At 40.3% G+C, this 19,733-nt stretch overlaps 1 protein-coding gene and 1 long non-coding RNA gene across 2 annotated transcripts in view; one reads left to right on the top strand and one right to left on the bottom strand.

The window, feature by feature from the left end:
- LOC145511089 (interactor protein for cytohesin exchange factors 1-like) overlaps positions 1 to 17,768 on the top strand; it is a 64,819-nt gene extending 47,051 nt beyond the window's left edge. Inside the window, exons 2-6 of the mRNA XM_081503741.1 lie at positions 1,916 to 2,073; positions 3,825 to 3,867; positions 6,017 to 6,203; positions 15,345 to 15,480; positions 17,356 to 17,768. Coding sequence (XP_081359867.1) covers positions 3,838 to 3,867; positions 6,017 to 6,203; positions 15,345 to 15,480; positions 17,356 to 17,455 — 453 coding nt within the window. The 5' untranslated portion in view covers positions 1,916 to 2,073; positions 3,825 to 3,837 and the 3' untranslated portion in view covers positions 17,456 to 17,768. The remainder of the gene's footprint in view (positions 1 to 1,915; positions 2,074 to 3,824; positions 3,868 to 6,016; positions 6,204 to 15,344; positions 15,481 to 17,355) is intronic.
- The window catches only part of LOC145511091 (uncharacterized), a 277,792-nt gene that overhangs the window by 111,779 nt on the left and 146,280 nt on the right, over positions 1 to 19,733 (bottom strand). The gene's annotated exons all lie outside the window — the stretch shown is intronic.

Here is a 19,733-nt window from a genome sequence, read left to right as displayed (position 1 = left end):
GCAAATTCTTTATCCTGATTAAAGCAAATGAAAATATATTCTTCTGGTTTCTAACATCATATTATTGGCCATATACAATTGTTATAAGATGTGCTACTTTCTTTCTATTTACTAAAACAGAGCAAAATTTTAGATCCCTGTCTATGTTCCAGGAAAGCTCATGGCTTCAGGAAATATTCTGTCTCCTAAGACATAAATATCACAGCTTTCAACTGCTGACTCTAAGAGCCATGGCCCAAGAAGCCAGACGTGTGAGAGGTACAGTGTGAAAGACATAGCCAGAAAACCAGCACTTAAATTCTGTTTCTATAAAACCTTGGGACGTCTCATTGAAACCGTTTCTTCTTCTAGAAAATGGGGATAACATTAGCTTCCTACTTTACAGAGTAGATGTGAAGAGTAAAAAGGATAGGGTAAATGAAAATGTTTTATAAACTAAAATGCCATACAAATAAGAGATACTACTTTTAGTTGAAGAATATCTTTGCATCTACCCACCTGTGAGTTGCAAGAAATTTTTTGCATGTGTGTATAAATTCACATATACACATTTATGTATTTTGGTGTGTGGAGAGGTGTCCAGAGTTTTCATCAGCACCTCAAAAGGAAGTCGTCACCTAAAATTGGTTAAGAACATTTGGACTAGTTGGTGTTCCGCATCAACGGTCATTAGTAATATGCAAATTAAAACCACTAGGAAATACCACTCTGCACTCAGTAGGATGGCTATTATCAAAAAGACAAGCAATGCAGAGTATTGGTGAGGGTGTGGGAAATCTGGAACATTCATACACTGCTGGTAGGGATGTAAAATGGTACAGCCACTTTGGAAAACTATTTGGCAGTTTTTTACAAAGTTAAAGATAAAATTACCATATGGCTCAGCAATGTCACTCTTAGTAATCTACCAAAGAGAATGAAAACATATGCCCACACAAAGACCTGTACACAAATTTTCAAAACAGTGTTATTTGAATTAGCCAAAAACTGGAAAGAAAACTCTCCATCAGCTCATGAATGGATAAACGAAATGAGGCATATCCATAAAATAGAATATAGCTCAGCAATAAAAAGGAATGACATACTAATGAGAACTGCAACATGGATGAAACTTGAGAACATCACACTAAGTGAAAGAAGACCATGTAGGATATGATTCTACTTGTATAAAATGTCTAGAAATGGCAAGCTTGTAATAATAGAAAACAGATCTGTGATTGCCTGTAATTGGAAGGGTAAGGGTAGTAATTGATTTCAAACAGACTCAAAGGTAATTTGCCACAGGCAATATTTTGACATATAATTGTAAAATAAATACAAATAGCAAAATATTTACCTATAAACTGATTTTAGTTTGGCATATAAGTTTCAAACTACTGTCATTTTAAGAAAAGTATTTTTTATTCTCTCTATGCCGCAAGTTCTCTCTAAACTTTGCAAGTTTCCTGACTTGCTAAAAAAAAAAAAGATAATAAAAGTAACTACCTGATGAGCATTTGTGACAATAAATCAATTAATAGATGGAAAGAAATTAGAAGAGTGTATAATAAGTATGGAATGTAGGTTAAGTATAGGCACTAACTAGATACTACCAAACGCATATATTTTGTAATATCAATTTCTTTTGATATTCTTTTTTCTGATGGGAAAAAAATAGGCATGAATGATTAATAATACTCTCCCAAGTTGGCATAAATGCATACTAATAGAGGTGATTCAAAAGGGATGTGCAAAATTTGGAGTTTGATGTAATATATCACAGACAGCATAATCTACAAAAGCTCATTTTGGTTTTATTTTCATTTCAGAACAATCAATTCAGAAAAATAACTTTAGTCCTCCTTTCCTCTCTCATTTTCTCCCTTATCTGCTTAGCTGCAGTGCCCATGCTGAACCTCTTCCTTATCAATTACAGGATGAAGGAAAATGCTCGCCTATAGAGGTAATAAAATTAGAAGGTGCAGAAGTTGGCATTGATAGCAGCTTGGGAAAACCATTTGTGTTTAACTGTGTGCCTCAGTCTGGAAATAGAACTTTTTGCCTCTGCGCAACTTCAAACCAAGAATTCAAAAGGTAACTGATTATTCTTTTATCCTACTAGTTTCTCTTGGGGTGGGGGAATGCATCTTCAGCAGCAATCTGACAGAGTCTTGGGATTGGAAGTAGGAAAGAGAACAGCAAATTCACAGCACAAGTCAATAAACTATCTTTTTCTTATGTATGACAAGTTGAGTTTTTCATATTTCTGCCAGTTTTTTTTTTTCTTTTCCCTTAACAGAATCTCCAAAAAAATAGATGTATCATCTAACTTAATTACCTTAGTTCTCTACATTTTCTAAAAGAGCTCACTACTGCCACAGATCACATCTGGCTTCCCCAGAAGTTGCAAGATTCATATATTTAAGCTAATTGGATAGACAGCCAGAGGAATAAAAATAATGTGTTAAAAGTAGGGTTACAATTTAACAGTGAAATGAGCAAAATTCATCATCATCATAATAATAGAGGTTCCTGGGGGAATTAACACAGCTGACAATTTGTAAGCATATCACCCAGTCTGAGGGTCGAAGTGTGAAGGCATTCTAAGAGGGTGGCCCACGAACTCTAAGCATTCAGGAACTTGCGATCATTATTCAGTGGGTCCCTGTGGAGCACACCCCCTGTGGAAGTGGAGATCAGGGTTCAATCCAGTGAGTCAGCTCAGAACTGTTGTGTACGTACTGCTACTTTACGGCGACGGGTGGGATGGAATGGGGTGAGGGAGACAATGGCTGAAAAATGGGTCAACAGTGTTTAGAAGAATGTCAGATCTCTTTAAGAGAATTTGGACTTCATTTGTAAAGAGAGCCTTAGGTCTGAAACCTTTTAGGCAAAGAATATACTGTCTCTGTGGAACACTGTGTGCTGAAATGCATATTTTTCTTTGAAGGACAAACAGGGAAACATGATGACAGCAACGTGATTGTATTTCAATTCATGGGGAAGATATTTATTGGATAGCTAACATGTCCTAGACACAGTTTTAAAATCTCTAAGAACTGTTAGTGTGATGAAGCATCAATTTTTGCCTTCAAAAAAGCTCTGAACCAAGAAGATAAGACATTTATTCTAGTATTTTTAATGCAAAATAGAAATTGAGTAGTGAGATGGGGGAGACAAAGTGGCACAGGAATCTAGGGTGGGGAAGGAAAATCTCTGGACATGGGGATGAGCAAGGAGTTTGTGAATGGTATAGTACAGCATCAGATACACACACACGAGAGGAAATGGGGCAGAGACGGGCAGAGGGATTATATCAAGCTTGCAGCATGGTTTGATTGGAAGTTACGGGGTTTAAAAGAAGCTTGAAAAAAATTGGTAAGATAGAGTGGGATAGATAGGCTGATATCTGGCTAAGGAGACAAGATGAACAAAGTTCAGTCCTCAAGTAGGGACACCAGTGAACTAACAGTGGTCACTCGGTCTAAGGAACACTTGGCAGGTGGATACGGCAGTGGCTATTTACCAGTCTTTCCACTGACTAATAGTCAGGGCTTTTCAGTTGTTATCAGGCCTGCTGGTGTTAAATTAATGTACGATAGTAAAATAGTGAATACATTTTCCCTTAGGCACTAATTATAATAAAAGAGAAGGATGAGAATAATTTATCTTAAATATGCCCGGTAGGTGTGGGATTTTGCCACCTAGTAACACCAGTTAGATCCATGAAACATATCTGAGTTTCAGGATTCTTCTGTCTGAATGATGGGTGCCAGGGAGAAAAACAAGGCCCTCTGGAGGACACTGGGCACCCCCGAGAAAAGCACCTCTCATCTCTCTTTCAGGTGGCTCGAAGCAATGGACAGAGCAGCCCACCCTGTCCACCAGGTAAGGGGTCCTTGCTATTCATCTGTGCCTTCACGCCACTCTTCTCTGAGGGGGCGAGGATCCAGCTGGACAGCACACAGTCCACCCTGGAACTTCTCGGATCTGCCCTGAAAGCTGGGAAAGGGGATTTCCAGTCAACAGGATTTCCCGCTCAGACTTTATGGAGGTGCTTGTTCCTTTTGTTTTCAGGGGTTTGGATGCTATTCCTCTCAGTGAGCTCGGTGGGTAGGCCCAACCAGGGTGGAATTTCTGTTTGACACAAAACAGTGGAGTGGATTCCCGTGAGGCTAAACCACTCCTACTGTTTTCTTCTCTCTCCCTGAAAACAAGGGCTCAGGGGCAGCTTGGGACAGTGCTCTTGGCCAAGCAGCTTATTGGGTAACATGTCATATGTTCAGAACTGTGGTGCTTTATGTTCCTATCCTTATTCTGAAGACGTATTAGGTCAGCTTTCACTGTTCCTGCCTATTCATGATTCCTAGCCTTGAAGTATTAGAATTTTTAATTTAGACTTGACACACAAACTGATAGATAACTTTGTAACACCAACATGTGAGTCATCACTTCAGCCCCTAAGGCATTTGATACTTTTCTTTCTGAGCTATGACCTGGTCAAGAGCCAAGAAACTGCTTCAATATTCAATTGTTTCATTTTTATGCCGTAGACACAATTTCTAATAAGGTCACACACTCATTTAAATATGTTCTGCTGCTGCTGCTGCTAAGTCACTCAGTCATGTCCGACTCTGTGCAACCCCATTGACGGCAGCCCACCAGGCTCCGCCATCCCTGGGATTCTCCAGGCAAGAATACTGGAGTGGGTTGCCGTTTCCTTCTCCAGTGCGTGAAAGTGAAGTCGCTCAGTCGTCCGACTCTTAGCGACCCCGTGGACTGTAGCCTACCAGGCTCCTCCATCCATGGGCTTTTCCAGGCAAGAGTACTGGAGTGGGGTGCCATTGCCTTCTCCGTTAAATATGTTCATTTCCTCACAAAAGGAAACATAAGAAAAAGGTATTTACTATCAATTATCTTCTCTACATATTTTGGCTTTTGTACATTCCAGAAAATTTGGGTTGTTTGAGCTTAAATGTACTACCCTGTGCCCTGTATCTGTCCCTTCAGAATAATCACCAGCATTATCATCATATGACAAACAGCAGGACTTGTGTTTCATTTTACCTGAAACACAACACTCAGTACACTCACCCATCTCTCCGATGCATCACTGTAATGAGCCTCGATACTTTTAAGAGGAATCTATTCTACTAATGCACTCAGAGTGTCTGCAGCAGAGTGAAAAAGAAATACCCAACCTCCCAGCACGCTCCCAATTCACAGCAAACAATTCTGCCAGCTCCGCGTTCTGAAATCTTTTGCACTGCCTGGTTAAAACTAAAGAACAAAAATGAAAGCAAATGAAAGAAACTGGCTGGCACCCAGCAAGGTGTTCTGATAAAGGGATGAAGCATCATGCCCACTGCCTCAGGTCAAGTTCCCAGGAAGAGCATGCCACTTGGTCAGGGCTGTGGACCGAGGGCAGCCCTCCAGGGTAGAGGATCTTGACTTATCTTGGGCCTTCCACACCACTGACCACGTGAGCCTCAGGTCGGATCTGGCCTGGGGCATTTCCCTTGTTCCTCGGCACAAATAGGAGTGCTAGATAAAGTAAATCATGAACCAGGGCCTGCAATTAGTCACAGTGGACATACCAGGAACAGGGCTAGAAGGACAATCCCAATGGTAAGTAAAATAGCTCATTGGGGCCAGCACTTAGAGATGGACCTTTAAACAATAGTCTTTGCTGAGATTCCCATTTTTCTTTCTATACATCACTGATATTCTTCTGATTTCCTCACAATAGAATAGAAGCCAAAGAGAAGGGATACCTGTGGACGTGAAAAGGGAAAGTTCTCTGTGGCCAATGGATAGCTTCAGATTGTCTGGCTTATTTCGCAAATGTGCAGATTGCCTGAGCAATAGGATCACTCAGCACAGGGGCTTCTCCGAAGTCAGTCCTCGTGCTGGCATCACTGGCTCCGGGAGGGGCTTCTCGGAAGTCAGTCCTCGTGCTGACATCACTGGCTCCGGGAGGCAGTGACTGCTGGTGCAGGATGGCCATTCAGGTGCTTCTTTGGTGCCACCCCTGCAGAACCATGTCTGGGAAGACGTTACCCTGCACAACAGCAGCCTCCCGCCCCTGGCTATCAAGAACCCAGAGTGCCTGGGCCTTCTGCACCAGCTGGATGGAAGCACAGACGTGTGGATCCAGCACTACTGCATTCTGAAGGATGGCTGCTTGTACTTCTATGCCAGCATTCGCTCCACCCAGGCCTCAGGTATGGAGTCAACTTTTACAGTCATAATAGTAAAGCCACCTTAGCTTTGCAGAGCTTTTACCAAACTTCATGCTGTGTAAATTAGTTCACGTTTATCTTCTGGAGAAGGAGGACTATTATTATTCTCATTTTACAGATAGAAAAACTGGCTGGAAAGTCTACATAACTTGACAAGATCACATGTAGTAAGCAATAAAGCCGAGACCTGAACACAGGCAGTGTAACTCCAGAGCCTGAACCCCTGTGTGTGCTGTCCTTAGTCACTCAGTCGTGTCTGACTCTTTGTGACCCCGTGGACTGCAGCCCATCAGGCTCCTATGTCCATGGGGATTCTCCAGGCAAGAATACTGCAGTGGGTTGACATGCCCTCCTCCAGGGAATCTTCCCAACCCAGGGATCAAACCCAGGTCTCTCACATAGCAGGCAGATTCTTTACTGTCTGAGCCGCCAGGGAAGCCTAAGACTACTAGAGTGGGTAGCCTACCCCTTCTCCAGGGGAACTTCCCGACCCAGGAATCGAACCAGGTTCTCCTGCATTGAAGGTAGATTCTTTACCAGCTGAGCTACCAGGGAAGTCCCCTGAACCCCTAACTCCAAGCTTTTACTGCCTGGAAAAGTGAAAAATATACCCCTTCATTTTTTGGTCACTGATGACATTCAGAATCAATGCCAGTAGTGTTCTAGGGTAGTGACTCTCCCCTTTTCTGATAGTATCCCTAATCTCAGACAAGTGAGTAATGAAAAGAGCATTGATTGTCAACTTTCCCTGAATAAGTTACTCAAGTTCCTGAAAGTTTCCTCATTTATAAAATGGAAGCAGCGGTCTACCTCACAGGACTAGTGTGAAGACTGGGCTTCCCAGGTGGCGCTAGAGGTAAAGAACCCACCTGCCAGTGCAGGAGACTTAAGAGACTCGGGATCGATCTCTGGGTCAGGAAGATCCCCGGGAGAAGGGAATGGCAACCCACCCCAGTATCCTTGCCTGGAGAACCCTGAGGACTGAGGAGCCTGGATGGGCCACAGTCCCTGGGGTCACACAGAGTGAGACACGGCTGAAGCCACTTAGCACAGGGCACAGCACACAGTGTGAAGATTAAGTGAAACATCTGCCGTTATTGAAGCTCTGTATATGAAGTACTCTATACAAAAGCTCTTTCTATATAAAGTGCATATATATTTATTAAATTATATGTATATTAATATTATACATTTTAATATATTGGGCTTCCCTTGTGGCTCAGATGGTGGAGAATCCACCTGCAAGGCGGGAGACCTAGCTTCAATCCCTGGGTTGGGAAGATCCCCTGGAGAAGGAACATGCTACCCACTCCAGTATTCTGGCCTGGAGAATTCCACGGACAACGGTCCATGGGGTCACCAAGAGTCGGACACGACTGAGCAACATTCACTTTCACTTTTAATATACTACAAGACATGCATACAAAATGAGTATGTAAACAATACAACTTAGCAATAAAATAATTATTCATGATAAGAAAGATTATTTATCTTCTTAAAATTTTTGACAAAAAAGATTATTGGTGTTTTATTTGCAGCTGGACTTTTTTCCCAAATGAATAACCCCTAAATAATGATAAGTAGTGAAGATCCAGAATCTTAGTCATTTAATTTCCTTCCCCCCTGCTTTTTAGCATAAATGTCTTTGTTTAAGTAAGCTAGAAAGTCATGCCAAGTGGGTGACGATTTCCCATTCTTGGAAGGGTACAAAAGAGGTACAAACTGAGCATCACTCTGTGGTCTTTTCTCATCACTCAGGATGAACAATAAATCTCCTTTACTAACATACTCTTTCACTTTGACAGTAATAAAACATGACCCAGAATATTAACCAACTATTAGGAAGTAGCCGGCATGCCTAAGCATTTACAAGACAGACTGTTCCTATGCGACCCAAATTCATAGCTTTAAGCACCTGGTATCAGGATGAGAATGAAGGTAAACAAAAAAAAACTCTAAAGTAGTCATCGACTGGAGCTTTCATTATAAAATATCACTGCAAAAGTCTGAACCATTTTAATTAGCAAATCAATGAAGTTCACTTTCAAGAGAATGTTTCCATAGATACAAAGTGAATGTTTAGGATTGACCACTCATACTACTCCATATTAACCAAGGGCTTCCAAACCCCTGGGGCCCAGAGACTGGTACTGATTCCAACAGTTTGAAATAGGAATGACAGCTCTTATTCTGAAAGGTCAAAGGCGGCCCTATTCAGAAGAAGCCTAGCTGGACAGCGGGAAAACAGCTACTAATTAATGGCCTAAAAATAATAACAGTAAAAGTGAATACAGGTTTTGTACTCATCACTCTAATAAGTGTTTTTACTTATTATTTCATTTTATTTCTACGACAATCTTATAAATAAGTTATTATCCCACCTACAAGTTTGGAAACTGATATTTAGCAAGGTTAAGTCATTTGCCCATGTTCCCTTAGCTAGTAAATGGTGAGGACAGAATTTGAACCCAGGTAGCCTAAGTTATGGGCTTCCCAGGAGGGACAGTAGTAAAGAAACTGCCTGCCAATGTAGGTGACACAAGGGACGCAGGTTCGATCCCCAGGTTGGGAAGATCCTCTGGAGAAGGAAATGGCACCCCACTCCAGTATCCTTGCCTGGAAAACCCCATGGATGGAGGAGCCTGGCGGGTTGCGGTCCATGGGGTCACAAAGAGTCGGATACGACTAAGCATGAGCACAAGGGAGCCTAAGTTACACCAACAAAAGAGGAAACAAAGAGTGAGATGTGGACAGTTTCTTTATATTTAGCTCTTATTATTTTCCACATCTTTCCAGAGCCGTCCAGGGTCCTTTGTTGCAGCCAGAGCCCTCTATGACCTTGCACTTTGTACCCAACCCCTTCTTCCTGGCTTTCTCTTCCACTCCTGTGTTAAAACACCCTGCATCCTCCCCAGACACGGTCACATTCTACCTGCTGAGCATACCCCACCTCTTGGACATTTTTCTGACCCCATGTCTGTGCTTGTGTTAGTTCCTTCCCCTGAAATATTCTCTACCTACTGATTCCCCAACATACATTGTCCAGATACTACCTGTCTTCCAAATGTGTATTCAAACACTGGCCATCTCTGCTAGACAACAATCCCAGATGGTCCTAGGTAAACAAAGCATTTCCCTTTCCTGGGCTTCCACGCTCACCTGTCTTGAGACACTTGTCACCCTCTACTTTGTATTTTATCTCTAGTTGTCCTTTTTATCTCTTCTAAGGGATCATATGCTCAGAGATGACTCTATTTTACGTATGCTTAATGAATAAACGAATAAACCACCGAAGGGACTCCGTTGGCCATTATTCCCATGAAGAATGTGTAGTTTATCATCTGCTCGTTTAATAGCAGGACAGACTAGAAGATTGTAAAGACAGTTCAGAGGCAAAGCCAGAACTCAGGCCACCAGATGCTGGGGCTTTGGGCCATATCATACTCTTTTCAGCTGGAAGAAAACAACCAATTTCTACCTATTTTTACTTTTTTTCTCTTGAAAATATTTCATGTGCGGCTAATAAAAATATTTAATCCAAAGCCATTCATTCTTTCCCAGCCTTACTTCTTGAATATCCCATCTTCACAGGTCCTTAATTTCTAGCAAAAATTATTTCACATATGAATTAAAAGAACTTACTCCTTACAGAAATTCCAACAGAAATTTTATATCTAGGCCAGGTTATAAAACAGAGGCCTGTGATTTCGGGTCTTTAATGACTCTACTCTTCCTGGAATAAAAAATGCCTGAGCATGCACGTTGTTCCAGGAGGAGTACTTTACAGCCACCAACCCCCCACCCCCACCCCTCCACTCCCACCTGACAGCTGCTGGGTCCAGCTGGAAGCTCTCCACTGCTTACCCTTCTTTTTCCAAAGTTGTTTACCCTTCCCTAGACTTGAACTTTAAATTGAAGTTTATATCCTTTTTCTAAGAGTCCTTTTCCATCTTCCTGTGCATCCTGACTCCAATCATGACCTGAGGCTCATAGCCAATGGTCCCACCTAATGAAATTCAAGTTAGGATTCCCAAAATAAATATGCCCCTCTCCACTGTCCACAAAAAGTCACTGCCCTGGCAAACCACATTTTTTTTTTTTTCAGAGGACTGGATCATACTGCTCAAGCATATTTTATTTTTTAGTGTTTCCTATGTGTCCAGAACTTGGATAAGCACTCTATGTCTATTATCTAAAACTAATATTTGCAAGACATCCACTGCTGTTGTCACATTGCAAGTAAGAAACTAGGGCTTGGAGAAGTTAACATGCCTTTGGTCAACCAGCTATTAAGTGACAGAGACAAACTGTGAACAAATGCTATCTAACTCCTGTGCTTAAATGCTCTGTGTAGCACTCCCTAATGGAAATTAATCTTCTAAAAGTAGTATTCGTACTCAGTCAGTAACGCTGCACTCTGAACATCAGCAGACTGACCATGATAGACATGGTCCACCCAGTCCAACTGTTTAGCACAATAACCAGAGGAGTTATGAGGACAGCAGAGGAATTTATTGAGAATGACTGAAACCATATTGTACCATGAACACCATATGCACTAAAATGTTTAGTTTAGCTTAATCATTTTATATGCATGGAGTATAAATTATTATTATATTAATAAAGATTACACAGAGTTCTAATGCTCATTTTCTTCTAGATGACACTAAAGAAATGACCTTTGTGCTGGTCTGATCTATGATTCCTTCTTTACCTATATTTTTCAAGCTCTGCTTGGCTCTTGCATATCCTACCCTGGTTTGGTTCCTAGTTCTCCAGCCCTCTCAAGGTCATAACCTTGAAGCAGGCTTTGATTACTATTTATAGCAGTATTTATCAAAATGTAAGTTTTGATCCTGCATTCATGATTACTGAGTCACATAATCAATGTAGTAAGTTGTGACCAGTATTTAAAACACAATGACGTGAAAGTGAAAGTTGCTCAGTCATGTCTGACTCTTTGCAACTCCATGGACTGTAGCCTGCCAGGCTCCTCTGTCCATGGAATTCTCCAGGCAAGAATACTGGAGTGGGTTGCCATTTCCTTCTCCAGGAGACCCTCCCAACCCAGGGATCTAACCTGGGTCTCCTGCATTGCAGGCAGACTCTTTTCTGTCTGAGTCACCAGGGAAGCCCTAAAAAATTCTAAAAAACAATAGAATTTAATATAATAGAAAATATCATGGTACATCTCAGTGTTTCACAATCTATTGGTTTAACTGCTTTAAAACATGTAGAGGTCTATATTTATTACATCTTTAGATCACAGCCCAAACAGGTGGAAAAACACCAAAGTACAGAAACTCTCTGCATACATGCTTGTTTAAATGGTTGATTTCTGTGTTCAGAATCTTAGAAACAGAATATTTGAAGAAGGTTCTTTACTTTCTATTATCTTTGTAATATGCCTTCTTTGTAAGAAGGCTAAGTCTTAATAACATTGGCTCTAGCATTGTCCCCTGGCTGGAGCACCTCGGTTACTTTACTGTTTTATTTCATTTATTTTATTATTTACTTTATTCCATTGATTTATGTTCTTCATTAGCTATCTGGGAGACTTCATATGATATTTCTTCTTCCTGAATCCTTGGAGTTGCAGCGGGAGGGCTTCCCTGGTGACTTGGTGGTAAAGAATCCACCTGCAACGCAGGAGATGTGAGTTTGATCCCTGGGTCAGGAAGATCCCCTGCAGGAGGGCATGGCAATCCATTCCAGTATTCTTGCCTAGAGAATCCCATGGACAGAGGAGACTGGCAGGCTACAGTCCGTGTCTCAAAGAGTCAGATATGATGAAGTGACAACATTCACGCAGGTAGTATTGGAGCCATGACTTAGTCCTTGTGACAGTCACTTGAGATGCTGAGCTAATACAGAGCAACACAGGGTTTCCTGTAGAAACCCTGTTAGATGCTAGTTCCACATTTTTTGTTGTTTAGTCGCTAAGTCATGTCCAACTCTTTTGCGACCCATGGACTGTAGCCCGCTGGGCTCCTCTGTCCTTATATTTCCCAGGTAAGAATACTGGAGTGGGTTACCATTTCCTGCTCCAGGGGATCTTCCTGACCCAGGGATCGAACTCATGTTTCCTGAATTGGCATATGGATTCTTTATCACTGAGCCACCTGGGACGCCCTAGTCCCACATTTTACTTTCAGCTAAATATGCCTCAAATATATATCTTGGTAGTTGGAAAAACAGCCCCAGTCAGTTAGGTCCCTGAGGTCTTTTCTCACCGTTAAGGAAACTGGTAGTACTTTAACAATATGTATGATTGGCTGGCCTATGCTTGTTAATGTTGAAAAACCACTGTGATAATTCCAGAAGCCTTTTAGTCAAATGCCTCTTCCTAGACCTGGAGTCCCTTATCATTCACTGTACACTTGATATTTTTTTCTTTTTCTCTCTCTCTAGCAAGAGCTGGAACAAATTGTGACTGTTAACTATTATTATTTATTTTTAATTTATTTTAATTGGAGGCTAATTACTTTACAATATTGTGGTGGTTTTTGCCATACATTCACATGAATCAGCCATGGGTGTACATGTGTTCCCCATCCTGACCCTCCCTCCCACCTTCCTCCCCATCCCATTATTGTTAAATAAATCACATCAAGGTCTGTATGCACTTATCAGATATATTTTACATTATTGCAACAAATATATAGTTCTTATGAGAAATCTCTGTGCAAACATTGTGTTAGCTTGTTATTTATTGCTGCCACCCAATGAAAAACAGCGGCCAGCCCAATGAGGTCACTTGAAATGGGGTAATGGGGTTACAACTGGATGACTTTTATGCTGATTATTCCTACCTTATAACTGGTTAGCAAAGGAGTCAGAAACTTTCTTGTTTGTAGTAGACACCTTTGGACATAGCTGTCTATCTATTCTCAGAATGGGTAGGGATAGAGGAAGGTATTCTTATCTGCTCAGACATATGAGAAAAGGAAATATAAGCAGGAAGAAGGTAAAAACCAGTACATAATAGAAATGTCACGTGCTACTGTTTGGAGCAGAGAATTAAAACAGCAAAATAACCCTCAGCTATCTCCTTAGGTATCCTACAGTCCTGAAATATCTAACACATTGCTTATTCTACATCCAGTATATATCCCCAAAACATAAATCTATGGGAAAATGTGCACATGAATATTCATAACAATATTATTCATAATAGCCCCCAAAATGGAGGAAAACTCAAATGTCCAAACTAACAAATGGATAAATGCTGTATATCCACACAATGAAATATCATTTAGCTACAAAAAGAAATGAAGTACAATACATGATACAACATGAGTGAGCCTTGAAAACTGGTCAAGTGAAATAAGCCAGTCACAAAAGATCACATGCTGTATAACTCCATTTATATTAAGTGTCTCAGGAAAAAGAAATCTGTAGAGACAGAAAGTCAGTTAGGATTGCCTAGGGTTGGAGTGGAGGAACAGATGGGCAGTGAGTATGGGTATGGAGTTTCTTTTTGGGGTGGTAACTCAGTGTTCCAAGATTAGGTTATGGTGATTGTTGCACAACTTCATAAACAAACTAACAGTCAGTGACTGTACACTTTAAATAGACAGATATTGTGTGTAAATAATATCTCAATAAAGTTGTTCTATGTCTATCTAGCTCAAAGAAAGAAGTCATTCTCTGAGTTCAGTAAACACCAATAGACTGGGTCCTACTGAAAGAAAAAACTCCAGCCATTTCTAAAATGAATGCTTTCCTAGAGGTTAGTTCTAAAATGGACTCCTTAGATAAAAATTTTAAAAGACTTTAATATTGCATCTAAACCCCCTCTATAAAGTAAACAATTTCAAAGTCCAAAAGCCACTCATTCTGTTTAAAAAAGAAATATTTATGACTTTCTGACAGTGTATGTTGGTATCACGTGTAGCCAAAAGAAAAACAAGTCAAATTTTCCTTTCACAGTTCCTTATTACCACACCAGCATAGAATGGTTATCTCATAGTGTAGCAAAAATCCACGTTGCATTTTGGCATTTTCTTTGTTAGTATAGTACACGAAGCAGGCTCCTCAGGTGGCTCAGTAGTAAAGAATCTGCCTGCCAATGCAGGAGACACTGGTTGGACCCCTGGGTCAGAAAGCTCCCTTGGAGGAGGAAAGGGCAACCCACTCTGGTATCCTTGCCTGGAAAATTACATGGACAAGAAAGGAGCCAGGTGGGCTATAGTCCATGGAGTTGCAAAGAATCGGACACGACTGAGCAAGCACAGACCACAGCTCACTTAAGTGGCTTCTAGGGCGGTGGGGTTTGGGGACTGAGAACAAGAGTCAGCAATTACAAGAAAGAGAATTAAAATCTAATCATCACTATTAATGATATTACCTAGAGTATCTGCATGAGATTCAGGTTACCTCAGAACATCAAGACACCATAAACAATGCACAAGTGTTTTGACTTTTCAGCACCTTCTCCTAGACTGACGTCTTCCCCCTCCAACCCCAACTCCTAAATAATGGAAACAAAATTCTGGCCAAGCAATATGTAACTGCTAAAATAGAGTCAAAGGACCATGGGAAAGAAATTAGCTTGTAAAACCGGTCATTTATTCTCATTTTAATTCAAGTTGGCTCCTTCATATCACCCTGTGGGTTCATATTTTAAAAGTGCTTTGCATTTGCACAAAGGTGAGAATCTATGTTGGTCGTAGAAACCTCTGGCGATCTTTGTTACTCCTCAGGATGTCTTAATGGTTCTGTCCAAGCAGATACTATTTAATTTTTCCTCTAATGTAATTTTGTAGGTGTCAATCTTTGATACCAAGACATGTATTTCAAAATGTGTCCTCCAGGAACACACTAAAAAAAAAGCTACTTTAGGCCCACAGTAACACAAAGCTAAATATTGAACATGTAAGGAAAAGATGGTAAAAATGAAAAGAACAGGAAATCCAAACTTTGTTCCCATCTTGCCATTAATAATTAGTGGATAACCTTAAATTATATATTTTTTGGAGTCTCATTTCTTCATCTGTAAAATGAGACATCTGGACTAGAGGTTCATTTGGAGACAAAGTTTCTTGACACCTTGTCAGAGTTTTTCTCCACCTTAGTCTTTCCTTATTCACCTCACTTGCTTTGTCCTTTCACCCTCTGTAGGTGGCCTTTATCTACAAGGATACAGGGTGAATGAGCAGACCTTTAGTGTCAAGCAATCAGTAATTGAACTCAAACCTCCATCTGAAGAATTTAAGACTTTCTATTTCTGTGCAGAAAATAAGACAGAAAATCAACGGTAAGTCAAGGTCTATGTATTTCTTCTTTGTCGGTCCTGACAAGAGCTTTCTAAGCAAACCCTTATATTCACTTTCCAACCTCAGCTCTACATCTTCCACTGAATATCCCCCTTTCTTTGCATAGTCCCTATAGTTAATATTCCTCAGGATTTTTTTCTTTCTAGAAGGTGATTCTTCTAGAAGTAATTTTTTTAAATGAAAAAGGAGTCCATAGTTCTCCCCAAGGCAGTAGCTAACTCAGACTTCAATATAAAAAATTCACTAATACTATACCCTGTAAACATTCATTTATTATTAAATAAAATGTTAATTTATTAATTCACAGATTGGCTGTTTTACCACATTTCACTTAACTCATTGATATGTCCATCTGGTCAGATGTTTGGTTTTGTTATAAGCCATTGAAGGGCGTAGGACTTATCCATCTAAACTGATACGTTCAGTATCCAACTTGGTATGCACAAATGGGCACTTGTTTCATAATGATTCTGAAAAAAAAACAGCAGGGAAGCTAACAGAGACAAAACCAAGAAGCAGAGGAGGTACTTAGAGGGTCTTCCTTCACCACCCAAGTCTCCCTGACCTAACTGCAATCCCCAAGACCCTCAGTGTTCGCCATCTCCCGTTCCTGCCCTCAACGATGGAGACCATCCAGATACTTTCTTCCAGCTGTCTGGATAAAAGGGATCTGATCAAGAAGTTTACAGTGACTTATTAAAACAAAGGACAGGGGAAAACTTCCAGGGCCACTTGTAAGAACGAGATTCATTGTTTCAACCCAAAGAGATAAAACTCCCAAAGTAGAATTTTAGGAATCTCCAGCAAGTGACCATTTGGAAAAGGGAAAAAGGATCTCCCTAAGCCTTCCCCCATTATGTAACCTTCCTGTCCCATTAACCCCTAAGTAAGGGCTAGATGGGAGGACAATGACTAGAGAATTGCTAGATATTTCCCAAGATCTTCATCAGATTTGTGTTGTATAAACTGGTGGCAGATTAAGATTGTCCTTTGAAGGTGAGCTCCAGTGGGCGTATTAGAAAAAGGGCCAATGAAACAGAGTTAACTCCTAGCTGATAAAATTTATGGCTTCTCGAAGAGGGGAAGGTGAATAGTTAGGTCTCACTGCCAAATTCATGAGTGGATACTATCAAGAGGAAACAATATTAAGTCATTAAAGAAATACTTCAAAGTAGAAGGGCAAGAGTTTCAAAGTGTGATTTTGGGGACTCTGGTTCCAAAAGATAGCCCACTTGCAAAAAGTAGTAAAATAAGTCTAGGAAATGATGGAAATCATATTCTCCTCTCAGAGAATCACAAAGTATATGCAGTGTTTCCGAGACAGACTGCTGGAAGGAGTCCTGGGTGACTCAAACCATTTTTTAAAAATAATGCCTATTAACCACTCTTAGAATAAACATTATATGAGCAAATTTTATAATACATTATCCAAGAAAATGAAAGAAATGGAGAGGATGACAAGGGAGATTTAACTAGAGTTTTCATTGGCTTCCACAACGTGACAAAGGAATATTTGGCCCTAACAGCAATGTTTAATTACTGTACATTTGATCAACTAAACTTTAGAGAGAAACAGTAAAATACTAGTAATAATTTTAAAAGTCCGGTAATTTTATTATACTCTCTTCTGGCCCTATTATTTATATTAACTTTACTTCATAGTTATCACTTCGTATTTCTCTTTTGGTGTTTGACCTTTTTGTTCAATCCAAAATGTGAGGATCATGGTTTACTATATTAATTTCAAAGTAAATATCCAAGAGAAACAGCTGTAAAATAAATCAAAAGACTTTGTAACATTTCCTTTTCCTAGAGAACATTTTTTAACGACTTATCCTGTACTATTACTTCTGCAGCTGGATTACAGCTCTGAAAATGTCCATCAAAAAGTGGCTTCCTTTGCACCAGGCTATTCAAGACTTCATGAACCGACCTCTAGAGGAGACCAGAATGTGACCGAAATCCTAATCTGAAGAGAAAGGATCCACAAAATCACCACTAGCCAGTTACAAAAAGAAATAAAAACATTTATCATTATATAGCTTTGCAAATGAATGTTCCTCCAATATATTTAAATTTTGTGATGGCTATAATTTTGATTTTGAACCAAAACACCAAAATCTAATATGACATTCAGATAACTTATACTAACACCATTAATAATTTTATGTTTTCCCCCTCAAAGCAGCACATGTTAGCATCAAAATATAGTATGCTACATATCTCTGGTTTTTGAAAGCATAAATACAATAAAAGCTGATTTATTTTACTTTTTCTTTTATATTCTTTGCTAAATATTCCACCCTGTGCTTTGGCTATAGGCTTCCTAGAATGTCTACAAGTCATGATGTGGGAAGTTGATATTTGGGAAATTTAGGCTCATGAAAATGAAGTGGCTTAAATGAGCAAATATTTCAACTAAACAAGGACCTTTCTGTTAGGTTATCTAAAAATCAAGTGACCCAAATGCCTCTCAAAACTTCCTGTATAAAAGAAAATAATTACTGTTATAAAAATAAAACAAGAAAATAATTAAGACTGAGTTTAGGGGAGAAAACTCAGAGGCATGGGTCGTATTACCTGAGTTATCATCTGAATATCTATCACACAGCAAAGGGAAAGCACAAAATAAATGAAGAATGTTCTATTCTTGCTCCTGAACGTGAAATTCAGAGAAATTCATGAGTGAATTCCAAGCACTGACTTCATCTCTCAGCGGAACAATCCCGGTGTGCGTGCCAGAAGCCCCACGCTCTCACTAATGCAGCATGGAACACAGCTTTCAGGGAGCCCACCTGTCAGAGTCAAACGCTCTGGAGCTACTCACGACCATAATAAAAACTTGAAAACTTGTCTCTTCATAAAATAATTGTATTTCAGAATTCACAAGGACCTTACAGCTCAACCTCTCTTCCCAAGGAGGTAATTTCTTCCTAAAGATCACAAACACTGATGATGGCACAATGGGAGCTGAGCGCTGGAGCTGAGCCTTGGTCTTTAGCCCTCCATCCAACAGTCTCCACTCATCCTATAGCCCCTCTCTCTCACCCTAAACCCTGTACAAGAATGCGGTGGGGTTTCACAGAGATGATGCAACTACCCACTCCTCAAACTTGTTGAATATCTCTAGTCTTGGAGAACTGAAAAGCAGTGATTCCAGCAATATATCATACTTATGTTTCTGGTCTCATGGAAGGCTTTCACGTTAGTTCAAATTACATTCTCTTCCAGAGAATCTTAAATGTAAAAAAGATTCAAAATTCATGCCATTTTTCCTACACGCTTCACTCTATCCCCCCACCCTGAAGACCAAACTCTTCAAATCAATGGCTACAGTTTGCAGCTTTCTTTCAACACAACTCAGATAAAGGAGGCTTATGAGTGTGTGAACATATCCAACTTGGTTCCCATCCTACGAGAAGTCGCCTGAATGAACTTATGCCCTAACAGGCACGCTGTAGTACTCTGACCAACTTAATACCATAATCTGAAATATTCAATTAGCAATAACAGATAGCCCTCTGTCCTGACAGTGGTCCCTTTGTTCTCCAGCATTTGTCATGATAATAATGAGGAGTTTCAGCAGGGACATCATCAGTAATGTTCCTGTCCTAAACCTGGAGCTCACACATCCGCTCCCGAGCGGAGCCCTCCGCTTTCTGGAGCCCCGCCAAGGAATGCGCAATCTGTGCCATTACCAGGCATCCAGCTAGTGGCCACAGCCAACAGTAACACTGGCAGGAAGCTCTCCCCTGTAGGAGAAACATAAAAGCAACTACCTCAGTAAAAATGTGAATACAGTTTTCTCAGAATTAAGCAATCGTGTAAATCACTTGAAAGTGAAAGGTATATCAACATTCAAAGTTCAGAGCTACTCTTCAAAAACTACTGTAGTTAGTCCTGGAAGATTCTAGAGATCTGAACAATCCAAGACATATTAAGTAAAAAGTTTTATGTGAGCATTTTCATGCAGAGAGGATTTTATGTGGTTATTAAGGGATATGTGACCCCACCCAAAGAACTTTTTAGTTCTGAGATTAAGAACATTTCCCAAGATCCACAAGATTTCCATCCCCGGTAGGATTATCAGGGAGGGAAAAGTACAGACCAGCCATCTACATAAGCACTATCTGATTGCACATTTTAGGGTCAGTCCACCTTTTAGCAAATCAAGGCGAGTTCCCCACTGGCCCAAGGGTCAGTTAGTCAATAAAGGTTCATTGAGCACCTACTA

Source organism: Giraffa tippelskirchi, chromosome 6, assembly GCF_054371585.1.
Source record: "Giraffa tippelskirchi isolate mGirTip1 chromosome 6, T2T-mGirTip1v1.2.pri, whole genome shotgun sequence".
In the NCBI taxonomy this organism is placed as follows: Eukaryota; Metazoa; Chordata; class Mammalia; order Artiodactyla; family Giraffidae; genus Giraffa; species Giraffa tippelskirchi.
This window is presented reverse-complemented; position numbering and strand designations above follow the sequence as displayed.